This window comes from Miscanthus floridulus, chromosome 1 (assembly GCF_019320115.1).
Source record: "Miscanthus floridulus cultivar M001 chromosome 1, ASM1932011v1, whole genome shotgun sequence".
NCBI lineage: Eukaryota > Viridiplantae > Streptophyta > Magnoliopsida > Poales > Poaceae > Miscanthus > Miscanthus floridulus.
This window is the reverse complement of record NC_089580.1, coordinates 33,322,378-33,337,855: the sequence shown is the minus strand read 5'-3', so window position 1 is coordinate 33,337,855 and position 15,478 is coordinate 33,322,378. Positions and strand designations below refer to the sequence as shown.

General features: G+C 46.0%; 2 protein-coding genes across 3 annotated transcripts; one reads left to right on the top strand and one right to left on the bottom strand.

Annotated features, from left to right (window-relative positions):
• Window positions 1–3,037: 3,037 nt before the first annotated feature.
• On the bottom strand, window positions 3,038–6,037 carry LOC136475933 (actin-depolymerizing factor 2-like). 2 transcript variants are annotated; one of them, XM_066473686.1, is made up of 3 exons: window positions 4,690–6,037; window positions 4,294–4,559; window positions 3,038–3,449 (listed from the first exon to the last, which is right to left on the bottom strand). In XM_066473686.1, the coding sequence occupies exons 2-3, from the start codon at window positions 4,539–4,541 to the stop codon at window positions 3,299–3,301; spliced, it is 399 nt and encodes a 132-aa protein (XP_066329783.1). In that variant the 5' UTR covers window positions 4,542–4,559; window positions 4,690–6,037; the 3' UTR covers window positions 3,038–3,298. The 2 variants fall into 2 exon arrangements, with proteins under 2 accessions (XP_066329783.1, XP_066329712.1); XM_066473615.1 differs by having other exon boundaries at window positions 5,822–6,033.
• A 2,880-nt stretch (window positions 6,038–8,917) lies between these two features.
• On the top strand, window positions 8,918–13,482 carry LOC136478010 (inosine-5'-monophosphate dehydrogenase-like). Its single transcript, XM_066476334.1, has 4 exons — window positions 8,918–10,086; window positions 10,841–11,020; window positions 12,301–12,558; window positions 13,145–13,482. The coding sequence occupies exons 1-4, from the start codon at window positions 9,091–9,093 to the stop codon at window positions 13,214–13,216; spliced, it is 1,506 nt and encodes a 501-aa protein (XP_066332431.1). The 5' UTR covers window positions 8,918–9,090; the 3' UTR covers window positions 13,217–13,482.
• The last annotated feature ends 1,996 nt before the right edge of the window (window positions 13,483–15,478 follow it).

Genomic DNA, 15,478 nt, shown 5'->3' with positions numbered 1-15,478 from the left:
GAAAGGTGGCCGCCGCAGCTGATGCCCGGGAGATCGACGTAGGCGGCGGCGGCGTACCTACGTCCGCGAGCGTCTAGGGAGTGGGAGGATGGGAGGACGAGGTGGATCTAGGGCAGGGAGAGGGGGGTGTCGGTGTCGACGTCGACGTCGACGTCGACCAGCGCCACCGGTGGTGGCGGTGGGGAGGAGGCCAAGGGCCGGGTCCTAGCCGAGCCCGCGCCTGGCTGGTTGGAAGGGGTTCGCTGGGGGGAGGTGGGAGAGGTTGCGAGAGGGGGAAGAGGGGCCCTCGCTGGCATCATCGTCGTCGGGATCCGACGTAGGGGAGGCAACCGCCGGTGGAAAGGTGGCCGCCGTAGTTGGTGCCTAGGAGATCGACGCGGGCGACGGCGGCGCACCTGGGCCCACGGGCGGCCGGGGAGTGGGAGGATGGGAGGAGGAGGTGGATCTAGGGCGGGGGAGAGGGGGGGCGGGGTGGAGGTGGCGACGGCGTCGGCGCCGCCGGTGGTGGCGGTGGGGAGGAGGCCAGGGGTCGGGTCCCAGCCGAGCCCGCGCCTGGTTGGTTGGAAGGGGTTCGTTGGGGGGAGGTGGGAGAAGTTGCGGGAGATGGGGGAGAGGGGTGGCGGGGGAGGGGGCCGGCACCTATGGCTGCGGCGGCACGGGAGAGTGCGCCAGGGGCTAGGGTTGGGCTCTCATCTAGTTTCGTGACTCATCCTGATGCTTCAGCTTTGTTGCAAACGTTAACCAGAGAGAAGCTTTGCGTTGTTCCTTTAACTTATTCTCCATTTATTCTTCAAGTTCTTGGAGCAAAAACTGAAGGAGGGGCATTGAACCTCGAATTTGAGCATATGATCGAAGAGCTCAAGAATTTTTTTTCCTGTCTTTCCTTTTCTTAGATTAGATAAAGGCACTAGCAGTACAGTCACAGGAGGGATACCAATTATAAATCCCCATCCTGCCACTTCTTTTTTTTAGAGAACGCGCTTGGGCGTATATTTCATTAAGAGAAGTTAGAAAGGAGTACACAACGATTATGCCTGACGGCGAGTAGCCAGCAAAGCAAGGCGTTAACTGTAACACCCCAGGCCTGGCACACGGCACAAGCTCACTCTACCAAGGGGTGGGCCCCACCTACGTAGTAACCCGCTTGTGCTTTCATCCTCGCTTCGTGCAAAACGGTTAACCGAAGGTTACTACGCGTCCTTGACTTGGCTATTTAAGTCGGTCTGGCCGTCCCTTAGTTTCCATTACGGTACTACACCGTGGGTGAACAGTGTTTCCACAGCTACAGCCCGCCGCTACAGTAACCCTGATTTTAGCCTAAGGCCCTGTTCGCTTCTCTTATAATCCGTCTTTTTCAGCTTGTTTTTTCAGCCGGAACAATATTTTTCTCTCACAACAAATCAGCCGGAACAATGTTTCGGCTTATTTTTTCAACGAAACGAACGGGGCCTAAACCAATTCATCGTTATAGCTACAGTAGCCCGGCCCAACCATAATTCGGCCCATGAGCTGGGTCTCACATCCACCCACCCTCAATGGGTTCGTAGTCCTCGTCGAGCTATCGAACCAGCTTACCCATATGGGACAAATGCTCAGGATCGACTCTCTTGGTCCATGTCCGTATTCCCAGCTCTCCGGCCCAAGTGTCATGCTCTTGCAGAGCCATGCGCAACCTGTCCGAGTTCTCAAGCCATACGTCTGTGAAACCGCGAGAATTGACTCTGAATACCATTTGTAGCACATGGCACAGGCTCACTCTACTAAGGGGTAGGCCCCACCTACGTAGCAACCTGCTTGCGCTTTCGTCCTCGCTTCACGCAAAACGGTTAACCAAAGGTTACTACGCGTACTTGGCCTGACTATTTAAGTCGGTCTGACATTAACGCACCGAAAACTGCCACTTCTTCAAGATCTACTACAGTAGAATAGTAGCCCAACAACGAGTTGGATATCATGGTCATGCCGCAGGAAAAGCCATAGCATATCAGCATTCAGCATAGTCATCGCCATTAGATTAGATGAACCAAACCACAGTCCACAATCATCCTAACAGCATGGATATATTTGTGGCGTAATGCTCCAGCTATGGCCATGGCAGTGACACAAACAGCATGGATTATTTGTCGCGCGTCATGTTCTCTGGAAAAACATACTCCAGCTATGGCCATGACTGTGACACAAACAGCATGGATTATTTGTCGCGCGTCATGTTCTCCGGAAAAACATACTCCAGCTATGGCCATGACTGTGACACAAAGACCATCATCATTTTTTTGATTCGTTCATCGTACCTGAGTGCCTGTTCCCCAGCTCCCCAGCCTTTCTGTTGGTAACGCCTATCTCCCACCTCTTTTTTTTGAAGGAACAGGAGGGGCCAGAGCCCCTACTGAAATTTATATCTCCCACCTCTGATGTCTGATCATCATCATCACCTCTGTTGGTAACGCCTATCTCCCACCTCTGATGTCTGATCATCATCATCGCCACCTCTGTGTTAAATGTTAATGGCATGGGTTAGCAGCGGTTGGAATGGCTGAGCACCTGCTGCCCGCTCTGGCTGGGTGGGCTGTTTGGTTGCGCTGCGCACCATGACACTAGGCAGCTTTGCCTGGCGCCCGATTTCGAGCATTTGCGCATTTGCAGAGAGATGGTACCAGCAGATCGAGTCCTGATCTGGGGCAAAACGCTGCCAGACTACCCAAACAGGCGACGACAACCATTTGCACATGCAAAACCGCAGCCATGATGTGACAACCTAATAACAAGTTCGACAACACGACAACTACTCATAAAGCTGCCCCCAGTTTTAACTCCAATCTCCAGCAACACAATAGCATTCGCCAGCAACGGGTAAATTACGGTCAGAAACTTGGAACCAGGTTTCATTAAGTAAATATCTAACAGATACAGACAATCAGACCAACCGGGAGCCAGACAGCAGACCAACCGAGGCAATCCCGAACAACCCACAACCACGTCCAGACACCAGACCCAGACCAACCATAAACCGCTATTCCCGAACAACCCACGGGCCACAGACAGTAATCCAGTATCATCAATACCACAATATAACAAGTTTGCAAATCTTGCTTCGTTTACAGGCTCAGACAACCAAACCTCATACCGATACAGCTTTGATAACGCTTCACCAGCTAGAGTCATGCATCACGACTAAATGATATGCTTACAGAAACTTATTAACAAATACCACGGCGGGAGCTTCATCATTTGATAATAGAATTTGCATCTGACCGAAGTTTCACGGCCCTCCACAGGTCCCTTCAAAGGCGAACCAGCTTCAGTGAGCCCGCTCCCGCAGAACCTCAATGTCCACCTCTGATGGGTCGGTCGCCTGGATCTCGTAGTGGAACCCGTCGAGCTCGTGCTTGATGCGGTCCTTCGAGGTGGAGTACAGCATCTTAGCACGGATGCGGGATGTCGATGGGGACCTGGAATAATAGCGGGTTAGGTAAAAGGTTTGGTGAAGGAAATCAGCAGGAAGGCCAGAGTGGCTAAGTTGAACATGAAAGAATAGAAGACATCATAAGGATACATATAGTAGTCCAAAAAGTCAACCTCAGAATCTACATAAAAGAATGAACAATTAATGCCAAGAATATTCCTAACTATTGCACCACATGCATTGTCATTCCTTTTGGCCAGAGCTACTAAATTGCTAACTAGGGCCTTGTTTAGATCACCTCCAAATTCCAAGTTTTTTCACTCTCTCTCCATCACATCAATTTTTAGCCGCTTGCATGGAGTATTAAATGTAGGTAAAAAAATAACTAATTGCACAGTTTAGTTCGAAATCACGAGATAAATCTTTTGAGCTTAGTTGGTTCACGATTGGACAATATTTACCAAATAAGACGAAAGTGCTACTATTCATCGGGTTGCAATTTTTTGCAATCTAAACATGGCCTAGTATGGGTTGCCAGGCAAACAGTATTAAACTAGAGATGGTGAGAGCTATCATAGCAAGATCACATCACAAGATCCAATCCAACTTTATAGTTCAATACTGAGTTAATAATGTTCAAAAGGAATAAGGAAGTGCTTAAATAATTAGCATGTTAAGTTTACTGTGCTTGGTGCATTTTAAGCATCCATGTACTTTTTTTTGTAAGTACATACAATCCTAAAATCACTAACTCATCAACAGTTTACCTCTTTAGCTATTTCTATGGGATCTAGTTTAGTTTCATTGGCATTGGCACTACAGCTTAATGCAACTGCTAAACATGAATGAAACAAAATAAAGATACATGCATAAATGATTTTGAATCTCACCAGGCAATGAAGAAAATCTTGCTTTTCTGCACGTTCTCCCCAGTAACAAAATCAAAATCATAGAGAGCGTATCGGCAGTCATTCTCTGGGAGACAGGCCAAAAAATCATCATAGCTTTCAGTAGTGGCCCCTGTCTTCTCCACAACCACCTGCTTTTGCTTCTCTTCGATTTTGAAGATGACATATCGGAATGCCTTCTTCATTTGGAGCTCGACAAATGTCTCCCTAATGTTAGGAGCAACTCCCATGCCGGAAGATGCATTTGACTGCAGAGAATTGTGCAGACGTTAGAAGAAAATCAAGGCTAAAAAACTGAAATACAAGATGAACTGTTTGATTGCAAACAGGCATAATGGTTAAGTAGTAACTAGAAGATTAACAACGTTCCAATCTTACGATGTATCAACTGTAGTTATGTAGCCACGATTCCTTAAAAGTCACAACCTTCCACATACCATACAACATTTTTATCCAGCGAGCCTGCCTAATCAAAATTACACGGACATACAGAAAATCCCTCCAGATACTCCCTATCCAGGATTGAAAATTGGAACCACCCTTCATAACATGTAAAATCACTTGGACAAATGAACAGTTCAGTGATTGCACAAGAATGGACAGGATTAGACCCAGCACCTAACAGAACCTCACTCATCCATGCTAATCTTAATTCAATCAATTGCATCCAATCTAGATGTCCAACTGTGTGAGAAGCAGTTCACCGTCCCCACAATAACGTAAAATAAGGCACCTAGGACTAGAATATAAAAGAAATTGTCCAGTGTAAGAGGCATACTCCAAATATCTCCACTTAGTGGAAGCAGGAATATGACTATACCTACCATGTCCATCCCTCCGGGGAATGAAAACTCTTTATGCAAGCAAGCATAACACATTCTTTTTTTTTTTAAAAAAAAAAAGAACTTATTACAAAGTAGCCACATATTGATTCGGCTGATTTGAAAAGAAAAACTGTGTCAATTACAGCAGATGTTAACCAGAGAACTATCAAGACTGGCAGTATTTCATCCGGGGACGAACTAAGTTTTCTTGCCTTACAGGAATGAACTAAGAACATTCCCAACTCATAACTAAAATAATACTGTGGAGTCTTGACTATGTACTCACTCCCGCTTCTACAGGTCGACTCCAATTTCACACCATCCCCCAGTTTCACAGCTAAAGCCATTTTCCAGCACGGATTCTCAAACTCAGGTTCTGAATACCTACTAGCGACTTACATATCTACTACTTGATTTTACAAATAAACATGTACATATAGGCGACGAAGCTATACACATAATTGCAGTCAGAACAAATGAACATCCGGATGAACAGTCGGTGAGGTCAAATCAATCCCTCCGCAAGGAGATCTAACCCGGGGCAGCCGCCCTCCACGAAGTACCGCACCCAGATCGCGCGGAACCGACCCAGTTCGCACACGCCACACGGATCTCACCACAGCGCGCGCGAATCGCCACGGAGCGTGAGCGGATCGACGAGAGGAAGGAAGGAGCGGGGTACTCACGTGGGAGCGCATGAAGGCCATCGGATCGGGGTGGTGCGAGCGCCCGCGCGCGCCTCTGCGTCGATCTCACGCACGCACGCACGCACGCAGACGGGAGGCGCAAGCAAGGAGAACTGGAGAAGAGACCCCCTCCTCCTCTTCTGTTGTTGGCTGCGGGGGTTTTCTTTTTCTTTTTTTCTTTTTTTCTTTTTTATATATGCGGGCTGCTGCGGGTTTTGGGTGGTGGGGCGAAATTCTCCGGAGAGGTGCGCGTTCATATACGCGGACGCGCCGCTTCGTGAGTTCGTGTGGGTGTGCGTGCGTGGGGACGTGTGTGGCGTACACGGCTCGGGGGTCGATGGAGAGGGTGACATGTGGGGCACGTGACGTGCGGGGTCGGGATGTCGGTGAGACGATCGCTTTCATGTGGGCCCCGGTGCGGGTGTGGGGCCAGTGGACGGCGGGCCTAGGCCGCGGGTGGGGACGTGGTGCAAGGGGCGGGGGTGCGCCCGGCCCGCTGGCTCTGACTGGGATGGTGGCCCCTCTATTAGAGCCGTGATGATCTCGGCCTCTTCTGATTTGAGAGGAAGGGGAATAAAAAGAGGGCAAATTCGACTGTGCGACAGATGCAAGTTTGAACTTGTAGAGTCAGCGTTTCACGCGTGGACGAAATGGCCGCGTACATACTCCCTCCGTTAAGAAAAGTATAATTTTAAATTTTGGATAAGTCAAACTGTTGTGATTTTTGGCCAAGTATATGTCTATGTAATATAATATCAAATTAGTTTAATTAAATTATGTATGAAATATGTTTTGATAGTGTATTTTTAAACTCATACATGTAAACTTGTTTACAACTTGGACAAAGTAAGAGAAAAAAGTAGACTTGGATTTTTTTTTTAAAAAAATAAGGATCTATGAGCTACTTTTTAAAAACTTGGACAAAGTAATGAAAAAAATTAAATTAGAATAACACTAAAATGATCTATAAGAGGAGGGACGCCGCGTACAGGCATAGTACAGCAGGAGATTAGGAGCAAGAACTGTGAGGCTTGAAACTTCGCTTTATTTCTTCCTGATCCATTGTAATGCAGAAAAGTGAGAACGGGCACTGTATCCAAATCAATCAAGAACTAAGCAAATATACTCTCTATCTAGCATGTCTTCTTTCATCTCTGGTTTACATAAACTTTACTGAATAAGAACTGTAGATAATTGCTGAGCATCACTTGGAGCAGGCAAAATAGATATCAGTTCAGAACAGGATGATAAATACACATGACCGAAATGGAAGATTTTTTTTCAGATGGAGGGCGATGAATACACATGACCAAAAGGATGAATATATGTCCAAAAGAAAAACTTGCTAAGTTTGGCCATAACTACAAACTCTCATAAAAAAGGTTAGACATTGTGTTAGTCTGCTATTTGAGCATCTCCAAGAGCATCCGTAAATTTGAGACCCTCGCTATCCTAAATATAAACCTACGCTAAATATTTTCTCCCTTAGCAGTTCTCCTATATCTCAACACCCTAAATTCCAAATATGCCACGGCGCTTAGCCACTGGCCCTAGCAACGAAGTCTAGCTCTGGCAAAAAAAAAAGGATGTGTCGTCTCCAGTGTCGGCTGCCTCCTCCTCCAGCAACTTGTCCTGGTGATCAGATATTGTAGATGATTAGCCCAGATCAATCGAAAATAAAGGGACAAGGCCGGAGAAAATTGATCATGCTAGCAAGCAAACAAGTGTGGTATTAAATGAGAGAGAAAAATACACATGGATCCATGTCCATACATTCAACAAAAGGCACTAAACTGTACAGGTAAACACAACTGGATTGCAGTATCTGAAGACAGGATACACAGATGAAACCAATGCATCCATAAGTAATCCTATAATTCACATGTTATAGAACAGAGAAGGCTGCAATAAGGTCACTTGAGAAGCATTGATCAATTTGATTTGTGCAGGAAAGAACCATGTCAGAAGGGTCACCTAAATGCCACAGCATCCATCTCTTTACCAGTTTAGACACAATGATCACTCTGCTATGGACCACAAAGAAGGAAAGTGCCAAAGACATAACATACCTGCCAAGTTGTAATTGCGTCCAATGCAAGATCAAAATTTTTTCCAACAGGCATTCTGAAAGGAGGATATGTGTGCCTGATAGATGACATCAAACCATTTGTTTAGAAAAGTAGCACTAAACCAAGAGGACACGAAATAGATGACACTGAATCATGCCAAAAAAAAAAAAAGATAGCACTGAGCTGCTGAACAGAACAGAGCTACAAATTCACATCTTCCCAGCCAATAAAGGGAAACCCTCAAACTGGACAGCTTGCCATTTTGTTTCCTAAATCTTGATCATCAAAACAATGATTTATTTCCTCTTTCTTAATATATGTTCTCTCTACCACATATAAAGCATGGACCTACCTTGCATTGCAGATCTTTTGTATCATCTGCAACTATATTCTGCATACTAAGAAAAACAAATACATGCAGTATGGTATGTGTTAAACGGTGTTGTGCATACTAAGATAAGCAGAAACACACAGCACTGTATGTGTTTAACTACTATTTGTCTTATATGCATCCCTAATATACGGACTTGCAAGTTGGAACCTGAAACCGCTTGTTGCATGATGTTGCTAGCCCCATGACAACACAAATAATTTGGGCATGTTCGGTTAGTATTAAAGTCGATTAATAAATTGACTGGAACTGTTTTATTATGAGAGAAAAAATACTATAAATTCCAAGACGATGGGTGTACCGCCCCACTGTGGTTTCTCTCTCCCCTGCGTTATACCGAGTAGGACGAGGGCGTATGACGGGCTGGCGCCCCGCGAAGCTTCGCAGACTTTCAAGACGATGGATGGATTGTTGACGTGGCCGATCGAGTTCTGGACACGTCGCCAAATAAGGTGCTAGATACCATGGTGCAAAGTTCGCCTTGTAAAATAAAATATATATATATATATATAATCATGCTGTTTTTTTAGTGGGACATTCTCAGATTGGTGGGCTCTGTGCCTCTGTCGTCGTCCCGGGCTCCCGGCCCAGATCACCGTTTCGGCTCGCCGCCGGGACAGTCGGGCCCACCTGTCATCGAATCATCACGCGCGTTGCTACCCGCCAAACAAATCCCTATCGACTGACAGAGCACGAGCACAAGCAGCGCGCACGCCACGCTCTCTTCACGACTCACTTCATTCCCGTCTCTCCCCGCCGCCACCTCCGCCGCCGCCGCAGCCAAAAACCCTAAACCCCCCAGTCCACCAATGGCGGCGAGCAGCGCCGACCTCGCCGACGACGGCTTCGCGGCGCCGCGCCTCTTCTCGCAGGGCGTCTCCTACACCTACGACGACGTCATCTTCCTGCCGGGGTACATCGGCTTCCCCGCCGACGCCGTCGACCTCTCCACGCGCCTCTCCCGCCGCGTGCCGCTCTCCGTCCCCTGCGTCGCGTCCCCGATGGACACCGTCTCCGAGGCCGCCATGGCCACGGCCATGGCCTCGCTCGGCGCCGCCGCCGTCGTGCACTGCAACACCGAGCCCCACGCCCAGGCCGCCATCGTCCGCGCCGCCAAGTCCCGCCGCCTCCCCTTCGTATCCTCCGTGCCCTTCTTCTCCCCGTCCTCTGCCCCTACGCTCAACGACTTCGCTGGCAACGAGTATGCAATCGTCACCGAGCGCGGAGATTCGCTCTCCAGGCTCGTCGGCGTCGCTGTCGCAGCCGATGCTGCCTCCCGCGAGGTTCCTGTCGCTGTCTTGGAGTACATGCGGCCGACACCGCGCTCGGCCTCCGCCTCCTTCGACTTCGAGAAAGCGGCCGCCTTCCTTGCCGACGAGGGTCTGGATTACGCCCCTCTCGTATCCGACGATGGTGAGGTTGTCGATCTCATCACCGCCAGGGATGTGGAGCGCATTCGGAGCTATCCGAAGCTAGGCAAGCCGTCTCTTGGAGCGGACGGGAAGTTTGTAGTTGCGGCCTCCATTGGGACCCGTGAGGATGACAAGGGAAGGCTGGAGCAGCTAGTTAAGGCGGGGGCAAATGCTATCGTGATTGATAGTTCACAGGGGAACTCCATTTACCAGCTTGATATGATAAAGTTTGCCAAGAAGATGTACCCGGAGGTGGATTTGATCGGGGGTAATGTGGTGACAATTGCGCAGGCCCAGAATTTGATTCAAGCTGGTGCAGATGGACTGCGTGTTGGAATGGGTTCTGGCTCAATTTGTACCACCCAAGAGGTTTGTGCTGTTGGAAGAGGACAGGTAAATGCTAAAATCCGCATGAACTCTTGTTTTTCTCAGTATTCTAATGCATCACCATCAGCTTACTTCATTTAGCTAGCTGTCAAATTTGTTGGCTACCCTGAATCCTCTACCATTGCGTAGGATAGGATCAGCATACACACGCTCTTTTTGTTGCTCTCTGAGCTGTCTTATGATCTGAAGTTATCTTAGATGGTCATGACCAAGGTGGAAACAAATTTTGTCCCTTCTTTTGCTAAACATCCTGAAATCTTTGCTATATTCAGTGCAAGCATCCAATTCTGATTTGATGAAATCAGAGCATCTACTGACTTTGCCTTTCTCAGCTCAGCTAGGCAGAGGATATGTAGTCTTTGTTTCATATGCTTAGAAGACACTGATGGGTACTTAGTCTAATTTTGAGCTTTTATGAAGTAATTAGGGCATTGAAAATCATTGGGCATTTTTATTAGGTGCTGTCACCTTCCATTCATATTCTTGCAGGTTGAGTACCATGTTTCTTTATGATATCGCGGTATTTAGATTTGTCTAGACCTGCCACAGTGCATTCCCCCCTGAAGTACAGTCTGACATATATGGAAATGTTGTTCCTTGTTTCCTCATGGATTCTTGGTAGTCTAATTTTTTGTTATCTTGTGGTGGATAGTGGATACGAATGGTTCCCAGGGTTTTTCTGCCAATGATACATTGTAGAGGCAAAATAATTTCAATACTACTGCTTGTATTTAATGTTCTTTTTGTGTTGGTGGAACAGGCAACAGCAGTGTATAAGGTTTCATCTTATGCCAAGGATCACAATGTACCAGTTATTGCTGATGGTGGAATTTCAAACTCTGGACATATCGTGAAAGCTCTGTCTCTGGGGGCATCCACTGTTATGATGGGCAGCTTTTTAGCTGGCAGTCATGAAGCTCCTGGTACTTATGAGTACAAGGTATACCATATGTATGTTGATGTTTTTTTCTGTTCTGAAATGGGTTAAAGTTCTGCTTTTGCTTTTTCATTTAATATGATTACCGTAAACAGAATGTTCGAATGCCTTTTGGTCTTTTGGACTTGGGTAATGACTGTCAAAGTCCCTACAGTCATGTAGAGCGTGAGACTCGATTCATACTGAAGATCACACATGCCATGCACATGCAGATGTCAAGCCCATGTGGCCACTGCAATGAAAAATTCCTTTATGTATAAAAGTGATGGTTTTTATGATGACTGAATGACACTTGGATGTATTTCTTCTATATTTGCATTGTGGATGGGTAACCGTGCTAGCCAGAATATAAGATATTTCAGGCTGAAATTACCCCCCTTGGTCCCAAAATAAATCAACTTCTAGAGTTGTTCTAATTGAAACTTTCTTAGGCTTGACCAAATTTAATGAAAAAGAGCACGAAAATTGTATCATTAGATACATCATAAAATATATTTTCAAATAGTGCACTTATTTGGTGTCATAGATACCCTTCTACATAAAGTTGGTCGAACCTTCTACATAAAGTTGGTTGAACCTAAAATAGTTTGATTTAGGATAACTCTAGAAGTTGATTTATTTTGGGATGTTGTCAGTATATGCGTATGTATGGTTGTTTCATGTCATTTTGCCAGTTATACTTTGTGCTGACTGCTTACAAAGTAGCCATAGCCAACTATCTATGCGGTTTTGTTTGAGGGAGCATATCAAGTGCATATACGCCTTATAGCTCAACATTTTTGTATTTGTACCTTTTGCACCAGTGGCTAGCTTCCTAGATCTATATATTATATATAACTATATAAGCTACACAATTATATAACTGCATTCAGTCTCGAAAATGTTACTGGATGAAGCCACACTTTATGACTCACTCCACTATTGGAAGTTTGTTAGTGTGGCTTGAACCAGGAATGTTGAAAAATAACAATTGTAAAAAAGGCTAAAAAGTTGTCTTCCTCTGGCTATGCCTATTTTACCTGAGTTTTGCAATGTGATGCATGTGGTTGCTAGGACCATGAACTCCCTCAAAAATAATTAGAATTAGCATATGTGAGAGCCCATCTGCATTTTGTGTGTCAATTCTAGTACTTTATTTATCACATAAGTTGTTTCTTAAATTGTTAACTCGTGTTGTTTGGCTTCTATATTATTTTGTGTCATTCTATGTCTGACACATGAAACTTTCATCCGCTCTTTCATGAAAATGTTTGAGTTATAACACTTGACATGCTACTTTTTAGGACGGCCGTCGAGTCAAAAAATACAGAGGCATGGGCTCTCTTGAAGCCATGACAAAAGGGAGTGATGCAAGGTACCTTGGTGATACACTCAAGCTCAAAGTCGCGCAGGGCGTTGTTGGAGCAGTAGCTGACAAAGGTTCTGTACTGAGGTTCATTCCGTACACAATGCAAGCAGTTAAGCAAGGATTCCAAGATCTTGGCGCAGATTCTCTCCAGTCAGCTCATGATCTTTTGCGATCAGAAACTCTCAGATTAGAGGTATTTTCAGGCTGCACACAAGTTATCTTCCAACATGTTTTAGATTTTAATTAATATCAATTGTCTAAGATTGGAGAAATTCGTCTTGCTCATTTACAGAAAGATTGTTTAAACAATTAAAGTTAACCTCTGTTACTACTTACAAGTAGGTTTATTTTTGGAACCAGCTCCAAAGTTCAGTAGATTATTTAATAGTCTTATGCTAATCCATATGAATCATAGAAAGGTCAAAATGTGTTGTACCAATTTGGAGATTCTGTTCGGCAGGACTGAAAAATAAGTCAAAATACTGTTCTGGCTGATTGTAGGGGAAAAATACTGTTCTGTCTGAAATCACTGTTCATGTGAACAGTGATTTTGTGAGTGCGTCGGCCAGCCCAGCCGAACGCACTGTCGGTTGGATATGGACAAAGAGTTTTGTAAACCCCCCACCCACCCACCCAACCCCAACCACCAAAAAATGCTTGTTTTGGAAATTCTGTATCCATCTTTATTTTTCTGAGAACATATATTACTAGCCAAAAGCTGAACATCTGTTCCAGAAAGCATACTGACAGATTTGATCTTTGTTGGTCGTCCTTACCAGGTGAGAACCGGCGCTGCCCAGGTTGAAGGTGGAATCCATGGGCTGGTTTCATACGAGAAGAAATCATTCTAGTTCCATAACCAAACAGGGAAGAATTGGAACAAGAGTGGTTAGCTGCATGATGTGGAAGGGACAATGCTCACTATCCTACCTGGCAAAAGCTCAGCAGCTTGTAGAATTGGGCAGCAGTTGTACCATCTATGTAGCGTAATAATAATAAATCTCCGGCATCGGAATTGCCGGATAAGCTCACGGCTTGTCATCGAAACTTTGTCCCCAGTTTTGCTGAGAGTAACACTGCTATTTAAATATTCAACAATGATTTGGATCTGGTGATAGATGTACTTTGTCCTGCCACGTTCAGCCTATAATCTTGTTGTACTCCCTGTGTTCCAAGAATGCTGTCATGGCTAGTGTTCCACTTACACTGCTTCAACAAATTTGAGCAGCCAAATTATAAGTTGCACTTGCAACTGGACGTCTGGACCTGTTCAAGCTTTTGAGCAAAAAATTTTAATCTGTTCTAAACGTGATTCAAATTTAAAAGGCTTTGATTCAACAAATTCAAGGAGCCTTAATGTGAATGTTTGAGAAGCCACTATTCCTCTATCAGTTTGCAGTATGTTTTTTTTTCAATATTACTATATTATTGTCATCAGTCTTTTTCTATGTCATCATTGCCATATAACTCATGTAAAAGAGCAGATTTGTTGTTTCTTTTTTGAATTCGTCATCATTGCCATATAACTCATGTAAAAGAGCAGATTTTTGTTGTTGTTTTTTTAATTCTAGCTGTTTTTTTGTTGTTGTGCTATCTCGCCTGTCGCGCTCGCGCCTCAGCTCCCACGGGTCCTCGGTGGCAGTTTAGCCACGTAAGCAGTGAGCAGTACGGTCGACCGATCGCTGTGTGTTACTCCATTCAGAACCGGCGGCGCTGCCCAAGTCACGTAAGATAACTAGCATTTCTTCCCCTGACCAATCAACGAAGAATCGCGAGCTTATAAATCGTATTTTTTTAGTTAATGAACAGTATTTTTCTTATAATAAATTAGTCAACAGTACTTTCAGTCATTGCTTATTAGTCAAGCGAACAGAGCATTTGCTGTTGACCATCCTACCTGGCAGCAATCTTCAACTCGAAGGTAGGGGAAGCTAGTGTACCTATATATAGCGTGATAACAATGATGTAGCATCGAAGCAGTTAATAATATAAATAAGACCCCGCTGTTTTGTTAACCATGATTGGATCGATGTATCGCTAGGTCTGTTGGGATCACTTGGCTATCTAAACGGGTACTACGTCCTTAGCTTTCCTAGCTCCCCCGTTGAACCTAGGTATCGTATTGCCGTGGCAAGCAGATAATAGCGGTTCTTTCTTTTTCTCTCGTCATGATAAAGTTTTAGTTCGTGTTTAACTTGTACTTTCAGTTAGTTCGTCCCCAGCCATGCATTAGTTGGTGCCACTGCCACCCTCTCTGTGTTCCCTACCTGAACATAGCTAATCAGCAACATGCTGGTAATTGGTCATTGGTCCTGTTCGCTTGTCTTATAAGCCGTACTTTTTCAACGAAGTAACAGTGCTTTTCTCTCGCAACAAAATCAGTTAACGGTACTTTTCAGTCCGGCTTTTGAGCCAAGCGAATAGGGCCTTGTCATTCCTCTGACTAAGCAACAGCTACGTCTGTTGACACGCAGGGTCCAGGCGTTGCTTGCATTACCGCCCAAGCGTCGCTATCCGCTGTCTAAATAGCCGCCATAATCACACATCTAATCATTGCCTGTCTCGTAAGCATTGCTGCTGCTCAAGACGAGAAGAGACACCGCACCACAGGCTAACAGCTCGGGTAAAGCTTGTCTTTTTGGGCCCGCGGTTCGGTTACGACAGCCTGCCACGTGGGCCCACGCCCAGCCTGGACCCAAAGTCGCCAACGCCAACACCAACAGAAAGGGCCCAACCAAATCGGGTCTACTGTAACGACGTCCAGAAACTCCCTTTAAAAAAATACAGGAAGCGGGCCCTGTAGCCGTCCGATCAACAAACAGACGGTAGAGATGGACCAGCCCCACCGCCACCACTCGTCTGCCACTGGGCCCCCACCGCGGCGGCCGGGCCTCTCGACACAGCACAAGGTCCACAAGACCACAACCCACTCCGGCTCCAAGGCTCGGTGGAAGCCCCACGGCAACAGCATAAAGCAGCATTTCAAATCCGTCCTCACCTAGACCAGAGACCAGACCGCAAGCCCACAGCACCCGCAGGCCGAGACCCGTGCGGCCGCTCCCTGCCTCTCCTTCCTTTTCCCCGCGCGCGTCCGACCCCGGCGCCGGCGAGGC